Source organism: Phragmites australis, chromosome 12 (genome assembly GCF_958298935.1).
Source record: "Phragmites australis chromosome 12, lpPhrAust1.1, whole genome shotgun sequence".
NCBI classification, from domain to species: domain Eukaryota; kingdom Viridiplantae; phylum Streptophyta; class Magnoliopsida; order Poales; family Poaceae; genus Phragmites; species Phragmites australis.
In genome coordinates, this window is record NC_084932.1 from 28,138,835 (window position 1) to 28,157,419 (window position 18,585).

At 41.4% G+C, this 18,585-nt stretch overlaps 2 protein-coding genes across 5 annotated transcripts; one reads left to right on the forward strand and one right to left on the reverse strand.

The window, feature by feature from the left end:
• The first annotated feature begins 9,589 nt into the window (after window positions 1–9,589).
• LOC133886563 (pentatricopeptide repeat-containing protein At4g19890) lies at window positions 9,590–13,181 on the forward strand. Of its 2 annotated transcripts, XM_062326229.1 has the most exons (4): window positions 9,590–11,745; window positions 11,855–11,960; window positions 12,090–12,167; window positions 12,276–13,181. In XM_062326229.1, the coding sequence occupies exon 1, from the start codon at window positions 9,631–9,633 to the stop codon at window positions 11,641–11,643; it is 2,013 nt and encodes a 670-aa protein (XP_062182213.1). In that variant the 5' UTR covers window positions 9,590–9,630; the 3' UTR covers window positions 11,644–11,745; window positions 11,855–11,960; window positions 12,090–12,167; window positions 12,276–13,181. The 2 variants fall into 2 exon arrangements, with proteins under 2 accessions (XP_062182213.1, XP_062182211.1); XM_062326227.1 differs by having other exon boundaries at window positions 9,590–11,960.
• A 77-nt stretch (window positions 13,182–13,258) lies between these two features.
• Window positions 13,259–17,902, reverse strand: LOC133886565 (LRR receptor kinase SERK2-like). Of its 3 annotated transcripts, none has more exons than XM_062326231.1 (12): window positions 17,717–17,902; window positions 17,325–17,522; window positions 16,762–16,891; window positions 16,388–16,459; window positions 16,114–16,257; window positions 15,975–16,046; window positions 15,769–15,834; window positions 15,602–15,669; window positions 15,361–15,498; window positions 14,847–15,194; window positions 14,165–14,565; window positions 13,259–13,880 (listed from the first exon to the last, which is right to left on the reverse strand). In XM_062326231.1, exons 2-12 carry the CDS (start codon window positions 17,413–17,415, stop codon window positions 13,557–13,559), a joined length of 1,854 nt encoding a protein of 617 aa, XP_062182215.1. In that variant the 5' UTR covers window positions 17,416–17,522; window positions 17,717–17,902; the 3' UTR covers window positions 13,259–13,556. The 3 variants fall into 3 exon arrangements, with proteins under 3 accessions (XP_062182215.1, XP_062182214.1, XP_062182216.1); XM_062326230.1 differs by having other exon boundaries at window positions 17,325–17,530; XM_062326232.1 differs by lacking the exon at window positions 17,717–17,902 and having other exon boundaries at window positions 17,325–17,550.
• Between the last annotated feature and the right edge of the window lie 683 nt (window positions 17,903–18,585).

Below are 18,585 nucleotides of genomic sequence, written 5' to 3' on the forward strand. Positions count from 1 at the left end.
GCTTATAAAGGATGTTGAACTGAAAGGCAAGTGCCTTAAAGAGCTAGAATCTAGATTGGCGAGTGCTAGGTGTTCGAAGGATGTGCAGCCGAACTGTTCCATTTGCATAGTCTTTTAAGACAAGCTCAGCTGGGTTAGAGGGAAAGTTCAGAAACTCTTGGATAAGAATGAGTATCTTTTTTCTCTAGTGGAGATGTACTTAGAGGGCAAGGGAAAAATGAATTTGATCTTGACCAAGACCAAGATGTGTGCTGACAAGACAGGTTTGGTTGTTGGGTTGGGATTTGAGAGGGTTGCTTAAAATAGGGATAGTAAGATTGTTTTTACCACACCTACCACCCTAAAAGCTAAGAAGTCTAAAATCAATATCACATCACAACCCATCAAAAATAAACCCACACCACAGCCTACCAAGAAGAATCCAACACCACAGCCCAAGAAAGCTCCACAACCTAAGGTGAGAGCCCCAATGAAAGGGCTTAGACTGACCGACACTCGAGTTTCCAAGAGACGCTACCACCGCACCTACTGCCAGAGAGAGAGTCAACTTGTTGGGTTTTGCTTTCGTTGTAGGAGAGATGAGCGGCGTGAGTGGAAATAGAGTACCCAAGACATGTACTGCCCCTCTGTTGGTGTACATGAGTCTTTTCCTCACTCTAGCCCACGAGTCTTAGACACTCGTCAGTTTTCTTCCAGAGGTTTTGCCTGGCGTGGTTTTGGTCCACGTGTAAGAGGCTTTGAGTCCTAGCACTTTGGCGGACCACGTTTTCCTCGTCGTGGTTCTCACCCCCAGCGTGCTAGTGTCGGTCCGCATTCACTTGCTTTCATTGCTTTAGGGCGGATGATCTAGTACTGGATTCCCAAGAGATTTCTGTCTAACCCCAGTACTGAGCTATCCACCTACTATTCTTCTCATATATAGGTGGCAGGTCGAGACCTGAAGAACAAGTGGCTTATCGACTCCGATTGTTCGTGTCATATGACCGGAGATGCATCATAGTTCTTTAGCCTCACCCCGATGAAGCAGAACGACTACATCACTTTCGAGGATAATCGGAAAGGAAGAGTGAAGGCCAAAGATATGGTAATGGTGAATAAGAGTTTTACTCTCAAAGATATGGCTTTGGTGGAGCATCTGGGATACAATCTTTTCTCTGTATCTCAATTGGTAGATGATGACTTGGAAGTGTGTTTCAAACACGATACTTCTCGAGTTCTTGATTCTTCTAGTGCTTTGATTTGTCGAATTTTCAGAGTTGGGAGAGTTTTTGGAGTTGATTTTTCTGAGTCTATTGGTTCTTCTCGTTGTTTGATTGTACAGCTGTGAGGAACCGTCCAAATAATATTCTAATTAATCACCAGGAGGATCCTTATTCATAATCACAACCTCGATGATTAACCAGAATATCATCCCGGTAGTCCCGACACGTGTTTTGTGCTCAAGGATCGAAACACATACCTTCCAACATGTACATCACAACATAGCTTAATAAAGAGCGAGTAATAAACATTTATATTACAAGTATTAAGCATGCAAGTGATTTTAACAATTTACAACAAAAGCAAGCTAGGAGGAGACAAAAGCCCTCAACTCCTAACCACAAAAGAACTACGCAGCGGAAAGTTAAACTTATAAACAACAAAAGAGAACGGCGCCGTATGCCCTTAGGCACTGTCTCAAAAATGCCACCTTCAGAGTAGGATGCACTACTCTTGCCCGCCACCCCGATCGGCAGGCACGAAGTAGCCAAAAATAGTCTCTTCTCCAGCAACCAGAGTACCTGAAAGCGCAGGCATGAGTACGGAGGTACTCGCAAGACTTAAACCATATAGAGCACATATACATAGCTCAACTCCAAGGATTATGCATTGATTATTAGCAAGGATGAACCACATGTTAAGTAATACATAAGCACTAAGCATTCTAGACATATGTGTGAGCGACTGAAACTTTACCAAAACATATGAAAATTACCCTGCAACTAACAACTGAACAAAAGTAACTGTAAACAACATGTATATCAATAAGTAACAAAAACTAACATCATCATCTCCCACAAATCGAACCACAAACCATACTCGAAACTCTATGACCGATGCAGATGGACAGAAGCATGCTCATGACCGAGAGCGCGGCAGTTCGAACTGTTTATACACCCTGCAGGGGGATACTCTTGAACCCACACGACACGAGGACCATTCAGCTTGTGCCACCGACCAAAGTGCACACAAGGGGGTACTCGTGACAACCTTTCCCAACCAGCCCCAACCGTTTAGATCATGCATCGCTCGACGCGGCGGTACTAGAACTACTCCCAGAGCAAACTAGTACCGCTACAAGCCCGCTCGCTCACATCGTCAATGTCTACGCCAAAAAAGCCACATCTGCGAAGGTATTCGGCCCGCCTTACCATTAGATCGGTGCTTAACTGGCCCAAAACGGTCTACGGTGTCTGGTTTTCCTCTACCGACCTACCCAGTGGAACTCCACATCCGAGTAGGACAAAACACCATCCTAGTATCGCCCACACCTCGTCTCATACTCACCACTCATACAACCATCTCAACCTCAACAAGTGTATGTAATCGTAAGAAGGTCCTATGCTTGCGAACAACGGGATGCGCCGTCGTTCGACTTCTACTGAATGACCTAAGCATGGCTAAGCATATAAGTCGAACTCATACCTAAACAGTGACAATATTTCAAGTCTACAAGTAATGTAAATACATAAGTATTCAAAGTAGAATAATGCAATCGGCATAGGTTCTACCCATAGTACCCGGCACTGACTCACTAAACATGTGTACATACATCAGCATATTTCATCAATTTTAGACTTATCTAATTACACAAGAGGGATCAATATGCTTAGTTGCTCTTGATGCACTAGCTCAAATAGGTGGGGCGCTTCAGGATCACCCTCAGCCTCTGGGATCGATGGATCAGCATGCTCTATGAAACATAACACGTGCAATGATAAGCATGAATGAAATGCAACAATGCATACCACAAGCCGCATATAATGAAATTCTCCAAAATATGACACATAATGCAGGGAAACAATTTTACTAGATATAACAAGTCATAAGGAGACTAGCAGAATTGATTTCACTCATTTTAGACTTGTGAAGAATTATCGATGAATTAATGAAGCTTTAACCTAATTAATTAATCTCAGAAATTTAATTCAACATTTAATATCTGGAGATATTTTTAATAGATAGAGTAGTTTATTATGAAACCAACAAAATTAGTTTCATAATTTTTGAAGTTACAAAGAATTTATTATGAATTTTACAAATTTCAGCCAATAGAAAACTGTGCTAAAACAGCTGACAGCGGTCAGACCGCAGGCATATGGGCAGTCAGACCGCCAAGAGTCACGGTTAGACCACCAGAAACGCGGTTAGACCGCCCGCGTACAAAGAGTTTTGGCTCCTGGCAGTCTGACCGATCTGAGCTAGCGGTCGGACCGCTGTATACAGTCGGGGAAACTTGGCGAGCTCACCGGCGATGATTCTGGTGACCTTTGGGGTGGGGATTTGGACCTAGAGCATCACCTTGACCTCTTCTACCACATAGGATCACACGCATACACCGAAATCGACCAAAACTCAACTATTGCTACCAAAACATCAAGAACTCATGAACTTCAACCCTAACTCTAAATTCTTGTATTTCGACCAACCAATTCGCACATCCATACCATGGGAGCCTAGGAGACTCACCCTAGATGTTTTGCCAAGCTTGAGGACCGTTGGTTGAAGAAGGAAATAGAGGAAATTGGGAGTTGAAGAAATCTGGTGTTCTTCACGTTTCGACCCTAAACACCAAAAGACATCAAATTCGGCCCAATTCCTTTGAGAAAGAGCAAACAATTTGTAGGGATGAGAAGTTTATGAGCTAAGGATCATGTCAGTATCACATGCATACCTCAAATCCTTCTCTTGAGCTCAGATTTTGGAAGAAATGGAGAGAGGGCTTAAGAGGGAGTGAGAGAGAGGGAGGAGCAGCAGCTCCTGCTGCACGGGTGGGAGTGAGGGCACGGGAGAGAGGGGGTGGGAGCAGGTGGCTGCACGTGAGGGAGAGGGAGGGGTGGTTGGCCCACATGTGGGGCCCACGTTTTAGAGAAAATGGTCCGTTTTGATTGCGAATTTTATTCTTTTTCCTCCCGAATTTCTTTTCTCTCATCCAATTGACTTTTAACAAAGTGCATTAGTATTCTGGATTACAATTATGCAAAATTAAATATAATGTTTAAAAAGTATGATTATACTTGATTGCATGATTAAGGATTTGGGACGTGACAACACCCTTCTTCTGAGCTTTGGATGTGGCATAAGAGACTAAGGCACATGAGCTTTGATATGCTTATTCATTTGAGTGTCCTAGGTTTGATCCGATGATTGCCTAAGCTCAAGTTTGAGAAGAATCTTCTTTGTGCTCCTTGTCGGTATGGCAAGATGGTTATCGCTCCTCACCCACTAGTCAATCTGGTGATGACTAAACGACCGGAAGAATTTCTCCATATGGACATTTTTGGTCTTTCTCGGGTTCGTTCGGTAGATGAGAAATGGTATGTTCTTGTCATTGTTGATGACTTCTCTCTACCCTTGGGTCTTCTTTCTTATGAGCAAAGATGAAGTGTTTTCACACTTTTGGAGCTTGGCTTTAAGATTGTTCAAAGAACTCTTTGGTGCATTGAAAGCAACTTGCAGTGATAATAGCACCGAGTTCAAGAACTATCTCTTTGATGCTTTATGTCTTTAGCAGGGCATTGAGCATCAATTTTCTGTCCCACACATTTCTCAGCAGAATGTTGTGCTTGAGAGAAAGAATCACACTTTGGTGGAGATGGCTAGGATGATATTTGATGAGCATAGGACTCCCAGGAAGTTTTAAGCTAAAGCCATTAGCACGGCGTGCTACATCTCCAATCGAATTTTCTTGCGCTCAATGTTGAATTTGACTTCTTATGAGTTGTGTTTTGGAAGGAAGCCGAATGTTTTGCATTTAAGAGTTTTTGGGTGTCGGTGCTTTATCCTAAAGCGTGGCAATCTTGATAAGTTCGAGTCACGTTCTTCTAATGGTATTTTCTTAGGGTATTCTCTTCATGGTCATTCTTACAGTGTCTTTAATCTTGACACTAACAACATCATGGAGTCCTGTGATGTGACCTTTGATGAATCAGCCCTTATGTTAGCCCTGTCTTTGAGTGTATAGGTGACCAGGAGATGAGCGAAAGCATAGTTATAGATGGTGACCTTCCAGCTTTTGGGGATGACGAGGATGATCCACTACTTTCTACTACCACACTTGCTCCCGAGCTAGTTTCTGCCTCTTCTACACCGGTATAGGGTCCTGCAGTCTCTACTTCTATTTTAACTGCTTTTGAGCCTGCACCAGCAGTGTTTGAGGGGGAGATCATCTCGCAGCGTGAAGCTCCTCAATACATTCAGCGGTGACACCCTCCACAGATGATGATCGGTGACATCAATTAAAGGGTAACAAGGTCTAAATCTGCTCATTATACTCATTTCACCGATTCTGCATTTGTTGCTTCCTTTGAGCCCTATGATGTTGGACATGCTTTATCTGATTTGAGTTGGACCAATACCATGCATGAAGAGCTAGAAAACTTTGAGAGAAATCAAGTTTGGATCCTTGTAGAGCCACCCCCAAATGTTAAAACCATAGGCACCAAATGGGTTTTCAAAAACAAACAGGGAAGGATGAGTCTATATTAAGAAACAAAGCTAGACTGGTAGCTCAGGGTTTCACTCAGGTAGAGAGGATAGACTTTGGAGAGATCTTTGCACCAGTAGCTAGACTAGAAGCTATTAGGATCCTCCTTACATTTGCGGTATCCCGAGATTTTAAGTTGTTTCAAATGGATGTTAAGAGTGCTTTCTTAAATGGTTTTATAGAGGAAGAGGTCTATGCCAAATAACCCTCAGGCTTTGAGCATCCCAAATACCTTCATAGAGTATACAAGCTTCAGAAAGCTTTGTATGGGCTTAAGCATACACCTAGAGCTTGGTATGATAGGCTTAGGTCTTCCATGTTAGGGCATGGGTATGTGATGGGATCAGCTTATAAAACTTTGTTCACTCTGAGACATGACAATTATTTCTTACTTATTCAGATTTACGTGGATGATATCGTTTTTTTTTGCTCTTCTCATACACTTGTGACAAAGTTTGCAGAAACTATGAGCATGGAGTTCAAGATGTCGATGATGGGCGAGCTCAACTTCTTACTTGGACTTCAAATCAAGCAGTCCAAGCAAGGCACATTCATCCACTATGCGAAGTACACAAAGGTTCTGCTGAAGAAGTTCGACATGAGTGATGCAAAGCCATTGGTGACACCGATAGCTACCTCGACCGTGCTTGATCCGAATGAAGATAGCGCGGAGGTGGATCAGCAGGAGTACAAGAGCATGATCGGCTCTCTTATGTACCTAACGGTGACAAGACTTGACATCCACTTCATCGTATGCTTGTGTGCTCACTTTCAGGCTTCACCAAGGATGTCTCACCGCCAAGCGGTGAAACGCATTCTGAGGTATCTCAAGCACACTCTCGAGTATGGCCTTTGGTTTTTTTTATCCTCTTTGCTTTCTTTTCGTGGCTTTTCGGATGCGGATTTTGCTGGTTGTAAAATTGACAGAAAGAGTATCTCTGATACTTGTCATTCTTTGGGTACTTCTCTTATGTGTTGATCTTTTTGCAAGCAGTCTAACGTTACGCAATTTACTGTTGAAGCTGAATATGTAGTTGTTGCTAGCTGTTGTTCTTATATTTTGTGAATTGTTGCTATTTTGAGGGATTTTGGGTTAGATTTTAGGAGTATGTCGCTTTTGTGCAACAACATCAGTGCCATAAGTTTAGCTAATAACCTAGTTCAACACTCCAGAACCAAACACATAGATGTGATATTCCACTTTCTGAGAGACTACAATAAGAAGAGAGATAATATGTTGAGCTACATAGATACCCAACACTAGCTAGCCGACATCATTACCAAGCATCTAGATGTAATAAGGTTTGCCTTTGTGAGGGAAGAGCTTGATGTATGTCATCCCTATGGTATTGTGTGAGGGAGAGTCGCCTTTGTACATACTCTATCTTACTTTATTACATTTGTGTTGCATAGTATTTTATAAGATAATCATGTTAGCAAGCTTCACTTATATGTTATTTGTACTTTCTTGTACTAGTTATGAATTTATGCTAAGTGTAGTAGATGTATAATAATTTCTGCAAGCTTAAGCTCTTATTGAAACATGACATAAAATTTGTTGAGCAAGTTTGTCTTTTTTAAGAATAAATTTGAAATATGAACATAATCTCCTTGTCATCCTTGAGTATTTGCTTTAGCTTGATCAGTGCTTAGATTAGGGCTAGTTCTATAAAAAGCTTTTGCTAGACCGCTTTGTTCAGTTCAGTGGATTGAGGGTCTTTGACCATTGTCTATGTAAATGTTTAGCCCATGATTAACCATTGCGAGAGCATGTGCTCTTTTGTGTTGTAAAGATGTAACTTGTTTTGACTTTAAAAAATTACATATCTTGAATCCTATGTTGAGTTAATAAAATGAATGACCAAGTTTTGAGCTAAAATTGAACCCAATAAGTTGGTTTAAGGTTTCATGTGGTTTGCCAACGAAGTGAACCCATAGTTGCTTAAAACTCACTTGAGGATAGTTAGATGATCAAATGAGAAAGTTAAATTGTGCTTTTTAATCTGCTAAGAATGTTGTTTTTCATGTTGTCAAACTAAGGCTTGGATTGATATGTGGGTGTTTATATAGCCCGTCGGGTTGAACTTTATTGCTAGTTTGAACTTGACATTGCACTAGTTTCTCTAATCTTTGCACTGATTATGAAACTGTGGAGACTTTTGTGATGAAATCTTTTGGATAATTGAACAACATGATCAAAACTTGCTTCACTCCCGATGCTTGTGACATGACCTCACTTCGAAACTTTATGCGCCTTTGAATTATATTGTTTACTCCTCATAGTGCTTTGATTTTTATAGTTCTTGCAAGTCCTTTGTGTTTTATATGTGAAATTTTGTATGCTTATATTTTATTAGCACATCTTTGACATTGTCTTGTATCCTTGATGTTTGTATTGCTAAAGGTGGAGAAAATATGCCCAAAGATATTGTGCACAAATATTCAACAAAGGGAGAGAAAATTGCACTTATCTAGAAATCAAAAGAAAAAAATAAAAAAATAAAAAATATGCAATCATCAAGGAGAAGCATGTGGTTTTAGGTTTTTGAGTTTTTCTTACTCTTTTGAGATTTTTGGCTCATCTTTGCATCTCTTATGGTTTTTTTAACCTTTATTATACCAAGTGACATATTTTGCTCTTTTTTGAGTTTTTTTCATTTGGATGAGCTTATCTTGTTTAAATTTTTTCAATCCAAAATCTTTGTGTTTTGAGGGTTGTCAATGCACTCATTAAGGGGAAGATTGAGAAACAAAATTGAAATGTGCCTTTGTTTACTTATGATGAGTGATTGACATAGGTATTTATTTGGTTTGATGATCTTCAGTTTTGTATGAGCTTTGATGTGATTTGAATTGATTTAGAATTTTATTTGAGCATATTGATTATGGACTAACTGAAATTGGAGTTGGAGATATGTGTTTGCTTGTCTCATGGTGTATAGGTGATAGATACAACTTGGCGGTCGACGGCGGGATGATCGGGGCCAAACGGAGTGCTTAGTGTCGGACGATAAAGTAGGCCAGACAAAGTCAAGAGTGATTCTAGCGAAATATGTGGAGGTCAAGCAAAGCATGGAAGGCGGATGGAGACGGCGTGTTAACAAAGTCAAGTAAAAGGGATGCCGGTGTAGGTGACAAGGCGCTCGAGGGATCGAGAGCGGGAGAAGCGTGTTAGGGTTTCACAGTTTGGCCTTAAAACCATGGAATGTGGATGGAGACGGCGTGTTAACAAAGTCAAGTGAAGGGGATGCTGATGCAGGTGACAAGGTAGTCCGAGAGATCGAGAACAGGAGAAACGTGCTAGGGTTTCGCAGTTTGGCCTCAAAATATGTGACACCATCATGAAACTTGCGTCGAGGTGAAGCTAAGTTATGAAGGTGTCATTGGTGTCTGATGAATCGAGAAGAAAATAGACCAAAATACACTCGATGGTAGGTAGGAGTGTATTACAAGATATGAGTATTTTAAGAAAAAAGTATAAAACTTAGAGGTCAAATTTCCTAAGCTTATAAATAGATGGATAGGACTATAAGAGGAGATAAACCAACCATTTTGAGTCACTTTGCCATCCATATGAAAGCCTTATGTTAAAATTTTAGAGGAGAGAAAAATGAGTGTTTAATCTATGCATTAGGTGAGAATTTTGTAATAATTTTTTTTATAATCTGTTTAAAATAGGACTGATCTCTGATACAATAAAGTTTATTTTTTATATTATTGTGCTCACCTTATTTAGTTTTTTTATTAGTTTCTTTACCATTTTTTCGGTTTTTGAATTTAATTTTCGTTTTGATTTTGTCTGCTACAATCAAACGGTTTTCGTACGTCTCACTTCTCCGAAGAGGTGGAGCTCGAGAAAGAGGCAGCTCCGTCGCCATACCGAGATGCTCTCTCGCCACCGCCATAGCCGCCGCCTCCTCCCAAAGCTCCAGCCTTTCTCCACCTCCGCCTCCTCATATCCCCATACCGGTCCCTCCTCCGATGACGCCTCCCCTGGCGACCTCGACCCGGGCGCGCTCGCCCCCGACGACGCCATCGCCGCGCTCTCCTCCCTCGCGGACTCCGCGGGCTCCGCGGCCGCGCTCGCGCTCTTCCGCCGCCTCTCCTCACGCCCCGACCTCCGCCGCCTCATGCGCCTCTATGCCACCGCGGCCACCACCTTCGTCGCGAGGGGGAACCTCCCCATGGCGCACGAGGCCATGCGCACGATGGTCGCCGCCTTCGCGGAGGCCGGCCGGCTCCAGGAGGCCGCGGACATGGTCCTCGAGATGCGCAGCCACGGGCTCCCGCTCTGCGTAGAGACGGCGAACTGGGTGCTCAGGGTCGGGCTGGAGTACCCCGGGTGCTTCGCGCGCGCGCGCAAGGTGTTCGACGGAATGACGCGTTGCGGTGAGGTACGCCCCGACGCCCGCAGCTTCCGGGCGTTGGTCCTTGGGTGCTGCCGAGAGGGGCGGATGGAGGAGGTGGACGCCTTGCTGGTACCAATGTGGGGGCAACGGTTCTGCCTGGACAACGCGACATGCACGGTGGTCGTGCGCGCGTTCTGCCAACAAGGACGGTTCAAGGATGTGTCTGAGTTGTTCACGAGGATGTCGGAGATGGGCACACCGCCAAACGTGGTGAATTACACCGTGTGGATTGATGGTCTGTGTAAAAGAGGCTATGTCAAGCAGGCATTCCATGTGCTGGAGGAGATGGTCAGGAAAGGGTTGAAGCCAAATGTGTACACGCACACATCATTGATCGATGGTCTCTGCAAGATTGGGTGGACAGAGCGGGCGTTCCGGCTTTTCTTGAAACTCGTTAAGAGTAGCTTGTACAAGCCAAATGTGCATACATACACTGTGATGATTGGAGGGTACTGCAAAGAGAGCAAGCTTGCTCGAGCTGAGATGCTGTTGGGGAGGATGGTTGAGCAGGGTTTGATGCCAAACACAAACACATACACTACTCTGATCGATGGGCACTGCAAACGAGGCAACTTTGATCGTGCCTTTGAGCTGATGAATAAGATGAAGCTGGAAGGTTTCCTGCCCAATATTTACACATACAATGCTATTATTGGGGGTTTTTGCAAGAAAGGACAGATTCAAGAAGCTTACAAAGTGCTCCGGATGGCCACAAGCCAGGGGCTGCATCTTGATAAGGTCACATATACTATACTGATAACTGAGCACTGCAAACAGGGCCAGATAACATATGCTCTAGATTTGTTCAATCGGATGGCAAAAAACGGTTGCCATCCTGATATAGACACATACACCACCATCATTGCTACATATTGCCAGCAGAGGCAAATGGAAGAAAGCCAGAGGCTGTTTGAAAAATGCCTTGCAATAGGTCTAGTGCCAACCAAGCAAACCTACACTTCAATGATTGCAGGATACTGTAAAGTTGGCAAATCCACCTCAGCTTTGAGGGTCTTTGAGAGGATGGTTCAACACGGATGCCTTGCTGACTCTATAACTTATGGAGCCCTAATAAGTGGGCTATGCAAAGAATCAAGGCTAGAGGAAGCAAGGTCATTATATGAGAGCATGCTTGATAAACATTTGGTGCCATGCGATGTAACTCGTGTCACTTTAGCTTTTGAGTACTGCAGGAGAGAGAAGACAAGAATTTCTGTATCATTGTTGGATAGATTGGACAAACGACAACAAACTCACACAACAGATGCACTAGTTAGAAAGCTTAGTGCTGTGGGCAATTTGGATGCTGCTAGTCTTTTCCTTAAAAATATTTTGGACAAGAATTACGCTGTTGACCATGTAACTTATACGAACTTCATCAATTCATGCTATGACAACAATAGATATGCCCTAGCTTCGGAAATATCTGAAAAGATCTCAAAGAGAATCTCTAGCTTTCAGAAAAGGGATGCTGCAGCCGTTGCTTGATTAGCAAGAGCAATCCAAATGGCTTCTACTGATACAGCAGAGCAATTTTACAGTAGTGCTCGATGTTCCGTTTTTGCAGTGCTTCCATATTAACAATTGGCAGTAAATGACCTTTCTTATTCGAGCCATGAACCCCTATATAAAGTTTATCCCAGTATTACTTGGTCAATTTTTTTCTCTTGCATGCTCAGTGATTTTATAAATTATCCAGGTCAAGGTCTAGATGACCAGATTTTCTTCCATGGATGTGGTGAGAACTGAGAACTGCTTGATGACAGGATGGGTTTTGCTTTTGCAAAAACTGTGCGAGAAACAAGGTCAGTTGTTGATACAGTGGAGGACTGTGATGCTCGGCACTCTAATAGTATTTAGTTTGAGCCTAATTTTATTTTGTCCAATGCAAATTCTTGTATCATTTACCATTTTGAATGCTTATGTTCCTACAGGGTAATGCTTCTTTCTTAAACACTTCAAAGATATTCAGTATTACAAAACCTGTTTGTGTGTTGTATGAAGGATTCAAGGTTATTTCTTTACCCACTGTACCTTGCTCTGAAGTATATATTTCGTTTTGTGCTATTTGAAACCTTACACATTTTAGTTTCTGCTGATCTTTGGTTTACTTTCTGCAGACCTAATTCTTGATATTTGAACCTTGCTCATGGTGGCTGTCTTCAGTGGTTCTAACTTGTAAGACTGTTGTAGATATGGTAACAGTTGGGCTACTAATGGATGCAGGCTTATTTCTCACCAGACATGCTTCTACCCTAACCCACAATGTCAAGCTGGTTGGAATTTCCTGCAAAAATCTAAGTACTAGCTAGTTATAATTGTTAGGAATATAGAGTCCTTATCCATTACATATAGGTTAAGTTACTAGAGTCCTTATCATGTACTCCTCATGTACTCTATGTACTCTATATATTGCCCTCAGGGGTTACTATTGTTTATTGAATACAAGTTGTTATTCCTAACATAGTATTACAGCTAGGCTTTTCTTAGACGCTGCAACTTGTCCTGATCCAAATCATTACAATAATAATGGCCCAGTACAAGTAATAACAAGAAAGGAATATTTCCAAATGAAAATGCATCTGAAAATGGATCAAAATCAATAAGGATGCTCATAACTTGGGGATATTCCTACCCAGTTAGTGAAATCTCAGTGATTGCTGGTATTTCAGTGCATTAATTATCAAATTTGGGCTGCCTCCACAGTTGGTGATTGAAGATTTGTTCCTTATTTTTCACCTCATTTATGGGTTCTCACTGAACGTGTTTGAGCACCATATGATCATTCTTGTATCTAGTATTTATACATGTATGGTATGCTAACTTCGTATTAAGGAATGCCATATTGTCCAGATTGACACCATACTCATCATCTCTTTTCTAATATCTTAAGTTGTGTTTGTTGGTTTCATCTTTATTGATGGTTAGCTTTATTCATCCTGCCACTCAATTTAATCATTTTTTCCGTTATTGGATGGAAACTGTAAACTGCTAGAGAAAACACACCAGGTGCAGATGTTCTCTTTCTATCATTTTGCTGAAGTTTATGGCTTTTTTTCAAGGTTTGATGTCCGGCCATACCTAATAAGCAATAATACACACATCAGAGAATTCCATTTGCAATTTTTATGCACAGAGAGTTACCAATTAATACAGAATGCGCTTCAAATCAAATGTAAATAGTCTATAGTTCATAAATATACACATGGTCGGAATTAGATGTAGCTGCAGCCATTGTGTCAGAGCACACGAATGCGGTTACTTATGCAAACTATTATATGAGGACCCTATAGACTATTCCTAACAGTCAACATCTGGGGGCTGCACTTCTGAAGTTTTCTTGCATCCTTTGTACTGAAGGAACAAGTGAAATTCATGTCACTTTTGAATGATCTTGCAGCTCATCTGGCAGCAGACAGCTCAATGGCTTCCTGGATGTTTAGAGACTCTTCACTGAAGCTAAACAGCTTGCGCTGCTGCCTCATCTCATGCTCTTGTCGACGCTTGAGCTCAGCCAGCTGCCACTCCTCCCAACGCTCTACCGGGACAAACTCTCCTTCCAGCATCTGCACAACCTCAGACATTGCAGGGCGTTGATCAGGTTCCATGTGGGTGCAGAGCAGTGCTATCTGGGTAATCTTCTCCAACTCGTTGCAGTTGTATTCACCCTCTAGGTTGCTGTCCACAATGTCGTGCAGCCGCCCTTCTTCCATGCACAGTTTGACCTTCACATTAGCCAATCATTTGAGTAAGTTGCGATTTTTTTTCTTGAGAAGGGTCAACAAATATGTGAACCAATGTTTGACCAGAATATTCAAGGTAATTGCATACTTATACCTAATTGCCACTGGCACTACATTACTGATTACTAAGGTTTTGCAAACCGGTTGCTTAGACCTCAACATGCTTCTGTTACTCAAGTTTCCTTGATCTATCAGTAACATTATGCAACCCGTTCTTTTTCCGTGTACTCATAAACAACGAATAGGATCATGTAATGTTATCTTACCTGATCAATGAGCATGATCTCGCCTGCTTCTTCCATACGGTCAGGAAAGAATGCAATTGCACGCTCTCCTGTCACAATCTCTAACAGCATGACACCATATCCATAGATATCTGTCTTCACTGATGGCCTTCCTGTCTTTATGTACTCAGGAGCTATGTGGCCCATTGTCCCACGGAGCCCCGTCGTCACTGTATTCCTTCCTATGTCCACCATCTTCGCTAACCCGAAGTCTCCTACCACTGCTTCAAAATTCCCATCAAGCAGGACGTTCGCAGCCTTGACATCACGGTGGATGATCTTGGGATTGCAATGTTCATGAAGATATTCCAAACCACGGGCAGCACCAAGAGCAATTTGCATTCTTGTTGGCCAATCTAATGCTGGTTCATTTAGTTTTATATCTGCATTTTTCAAGTTTCATTAGCAACAATTGTGAGAAGGTTAATGTTATAGTGGAATTATAGTTACATATATACTTTTATGATATTATCCTGGATAAATTAGAAAAAGTTCAACTATATATACTTTTATGTTAAGTAGTTTCTGAGCATTTACCACATTCGCTCTTAGTTTCCGGCATTATATTACCTCATAGACACAACGGCATGAAATAGACAGAGCCATAGTCTAGTATACATAAAGATAATATAATGACAAAGAGATGATCTTTGCATGGTTGTACCTCTTAAACGGGAAGCAACACTCAGATTCTCCATAAAAGGGTAGACCAAGAGCCTCTCTGTTGGTGTTGTACAGAACCCTATCAGCCTCAATATGTTCTTGTGCACAGCAATGCTTATCAATTCAACTTCTCTGAGGAAAGCCATTTCCCCTTCAGAACTTTCCACTTTCAACGATCGCTTCACTGCAACCTTTGTACTGTCTGGACCTGTAAGAACTCCTTTGTATACCTTACCAAAACCACCCTTGCCAAGAACATTCTGTTCACTGAAATTGTTGGTTGCAATCTGGAGTTCTCGCCATGAGAACCGCTTTATCTGTCCAAACTCTAGCCTGTGATCATTCTGACCTGGAATTGTTGAACATGTTCATCTCGTATCAGTTAAAAGAAGTTTGGATTTTCTTTCAGAACGCTAATTTATTGTGCCATTTCTATCTATGGAAAAATGTTTTCCTATATGAAAATCACCACTATGGTAATCAATGAACAAACATAGTTCCGCTACTCGACGAACCGGAAACATCAATGTATATTTCAGGTCGATAACGCATTCTTTGCCACCATAGCAAAAATAGAACTCCAATGACAAGAAGAGTGACTGCTCCACCAATGCTTCCAAGAATCACCTTGAGCTTGGAGCTTCTTGATCTGCCTGAATGTATATTACCAAGCATTTAGTCTGAGAAATAAAGCTCACAGTTTCTTCCTCCAAATTTAGTGTTAAATATGGATTGCACGGTTTCTTAATAAAGTACCTGTAATTGTGCTGCCTCCTTCACATGAAAATAAATGTTGGCCACAATTCAAATGGTTGCCTGTATAGCTGGAAAGACAAAATTGCACATCTGCACTTAATAAGTATACTGTAAGTAGCACACATGAAATTGTTTCTGTAATCTGCTATGCTACAGATATGACATACTTGTATTGAGCCACGTGGAGTAGATGTTTTGGTATTTCACCGCTAACATTATTATATGCTAGATTACTGCAAAATAAATTGAGTTACAATATATGATAATGGAACAGTTATTGACTTTCTTGAACAAATAACATGGTACTAGTAAGTAGAACAATGATGAAATTTGGCAGGTTTTACATCTTGTCAGCATGAAAAAGACAACTTACATATCATTCAGCGATGGAAGATTTGAGAAAGAGCTTGGGATATTCCCGCTTAAGAGATTTTGGCTTAGATCCCTGTCCAAGTTATCACATTGTTAGCGTTCTTGATCAATCTTGATAACATGAGTCATGGCTGACTTACAGATTTTGGAGTTTTGAAAGACGGCCAAGAGAGTCAGGTATTGAGCCATTTAAATTATTTCTTGCTAGTTTTAGAGTTGTCAAACTTGATAGGTTCCCAAACTCTTGAGGAATTCCTCCAGTTATGTTGTTTCCGTCCAATAACCTGAAACCATAGTATGCAGCAATCAGCAAGTTTATCCATTTTGTATGTGAAAGTAATCTTATCTATGATTGAACCCTTTTTTATGAGGATGAAATGTTGGACACTCAAAATAATAGATTGTTGAGCTTACAGCTGCTGTAAAGTTGTTATCTGTGCAATGCTGGGCGACAAGACTCCTGTTAACCCAGATGAGCTCAAAGTTCTGCAAACTCAGAATAGAGAAACTAAGCAAGTAGTCATGTGAACATAAGTACATGCCATTACAAACTTATAATAGTTAAAATCAGAAACAGCAGGGCATGAAAATGTTCCATCCAAACGAAAACTCTTCTCTTGTTATGAACAGTTGGGATCAATCACTTCAGACATAGTTAACTGAGCATAGCAGGTTTCCTTATGTTGAAAGGCCAGAATGTGAATTTGGTTAAACCTAGCTGGCCTTGGACAGGAATGGAGCTCAAATTACAGACAACTGAGAATTTGAGATGAATAGGCCGAACTTACATCTCAGTAACTTTGGTGTCCTGACAAATAACATTAGCCCAATAGCAGGGGCTCATTTGATTATCCTTCCAGTCTTTTAGGATACCACGGTTGTCGTTGAGTTGCATTCTCATTTCATAAAGTGCTTTGACTGCGGACAAAACAAAGTCTTATTTCTGGGGTCATGATATAGACTCAAGTGCTGAAAAAGTGGTGAAATCCTTCTTATTGACATGTATTCAGTGTCTCATATGCAATCAGGATTCTGGATCAATTAACTGAAAGGGGTCAAGCAGTTGATCTGCACTACTCCACTAGTATGCTTTAGGATCTATTATGTAGACTTCTTCTAGAGTTTCTAATTCAAACAATTGACTGGTGACATGGACAGGGAGCCAAATCTCTAACAGACACTTCTGTGGTCAGTACTTAGTAAGGATAGTCTAGTCAATAGCACAATAATCTCCATGTCTCTTATGACGATTGTGAGTTCAGAGTCAAGTTCTCAATTTAAATATGCAATTGTTTTATCTAGTGCCAGCCAAAGAAGAATATATGATTTGGAAAAAATGTAAAGGCCTTACCTTGGAAGTCAGAAACAACAAAAGACTGTAGGCATCCCAATAAAACTAACACAAACGCTAATAGCTTCATGCTTTCTGGAAGTATCCTCATTCGTTATGTTTTCAGGAACTGAAGCACTGCTGAATGTACTCTGAATCTGTTTGCTTGATTCAAAACCGATTCCCTCTTGAAGCAAGATTGAGATCGATGCTATACAGCTGCATCACTGAAAACGAAGTGTATAAGAGGAGAGCTGGAGAACAGAAAGACTCAGAGACGAAATCCGACACTGTCCTCAGCTCCAAAGTCAACTCTAATGGAGAGCAAGCAATCGAGTCAAGCAGACAGATACTCCAAGTCAAACAGACAGTACTTGAATGTGAACATGCAAGGAAGAGTGGCAAGAACATACCAAGAAAAGGGGGAGAAGCATCAAGCGTGTGGTGCTCCTGGCTTCTTAGAACTTTCCCTTGTCTCAGTTGTATCCTAGGATGAACACCGAGCTTGCAGAGAGGAGAGGAGAGGAGAGGAGAGGAGAGAGCAATTTCTGCGCGGAGCTCAGAGATAAGTGTGGTAGTGGCACACATAGACTTGAATGGTCAAATTTATCAGAAGTCTCCCTGAAGGAGGTACTTCCGGCCATTTCATTGGATTAATGGCCCCACAGATTCTCCTCCGATCAATCGATCAGAGCCGTCGACATGTAATCCATTGGCTTCAAATACCTTCTTACCCTGAGCACCGAAAGTTTATGTCAGAGCTTTATCCTGTTAAATTAGCCGGCAAATAGATCTTCTAAATCTCGTTACATGATCCTACTATCTTTTGGGCATAAGATTATGTTGGAAAGGCAAGTTGAGTAATAGGAAAAAAGAGAAGTGCATTAGGTGTGTGCGCGTAGGGGTGTTCAACTAAAATTATGGGAGTTTTGAGCCTCAAAATTGTTTAAGGTGACTATGCTTGCTTCCCGACTAAATCAGGGAAATTACCCAAACCACCATACACTTCTTTATATGTTTTGTGCAACATCTAGGCCCCACTGAATGATTACGAGATTGCACTTTTGAATCATATCTACGTGGATGCAACCATGGTAAAAAGGTTTTTGTTTAATACAACAATTGGAGCAAGTGAAGTGAGCTGCCTAGTATATATAATATATTTCTCGAACGACTCGAAGGAAATAAGTGAGATGGTCAGCTTCACTGTTCCTGCTGACGTCGCTCTTATTGAGCCAAATGTTCCCTTCTCTTGAAACGACAATGAATTATAGACAAATTA

Bases quoted from the DNA above. Each gene is read 5' to 3' on its own strand.
- LOC133886565 (XM_062326231.1), bottom strand. From the start codon at position 17,415: ATGAGGATACTTCCAGAAAGCATGAAGCTATTAGCGTTTGTGTTAGTT. The intron at 16,460-16,761 runs GTAAGTTCGGCC...CTGAGTTTGCAG, and splicing joins GACACCAAAGTTACTGAGAT to AACTTTGAGCTCATCTGGGT. The intron at 16,047-16,113 runs GTAAGTCAGCCA...TAACTTGGACAG, and splicing joins CTTTCAAAACTCCAAAATCT to GGATCTAAGCCAAAATCTCT.
- LOC133886563 (XM_062326227.1), top strand. From the start codon at position 9,631: ATGCTCTCTCGCCACCGCCATAGCCGCCGCCTCCTCCCAAAGCTCCAG.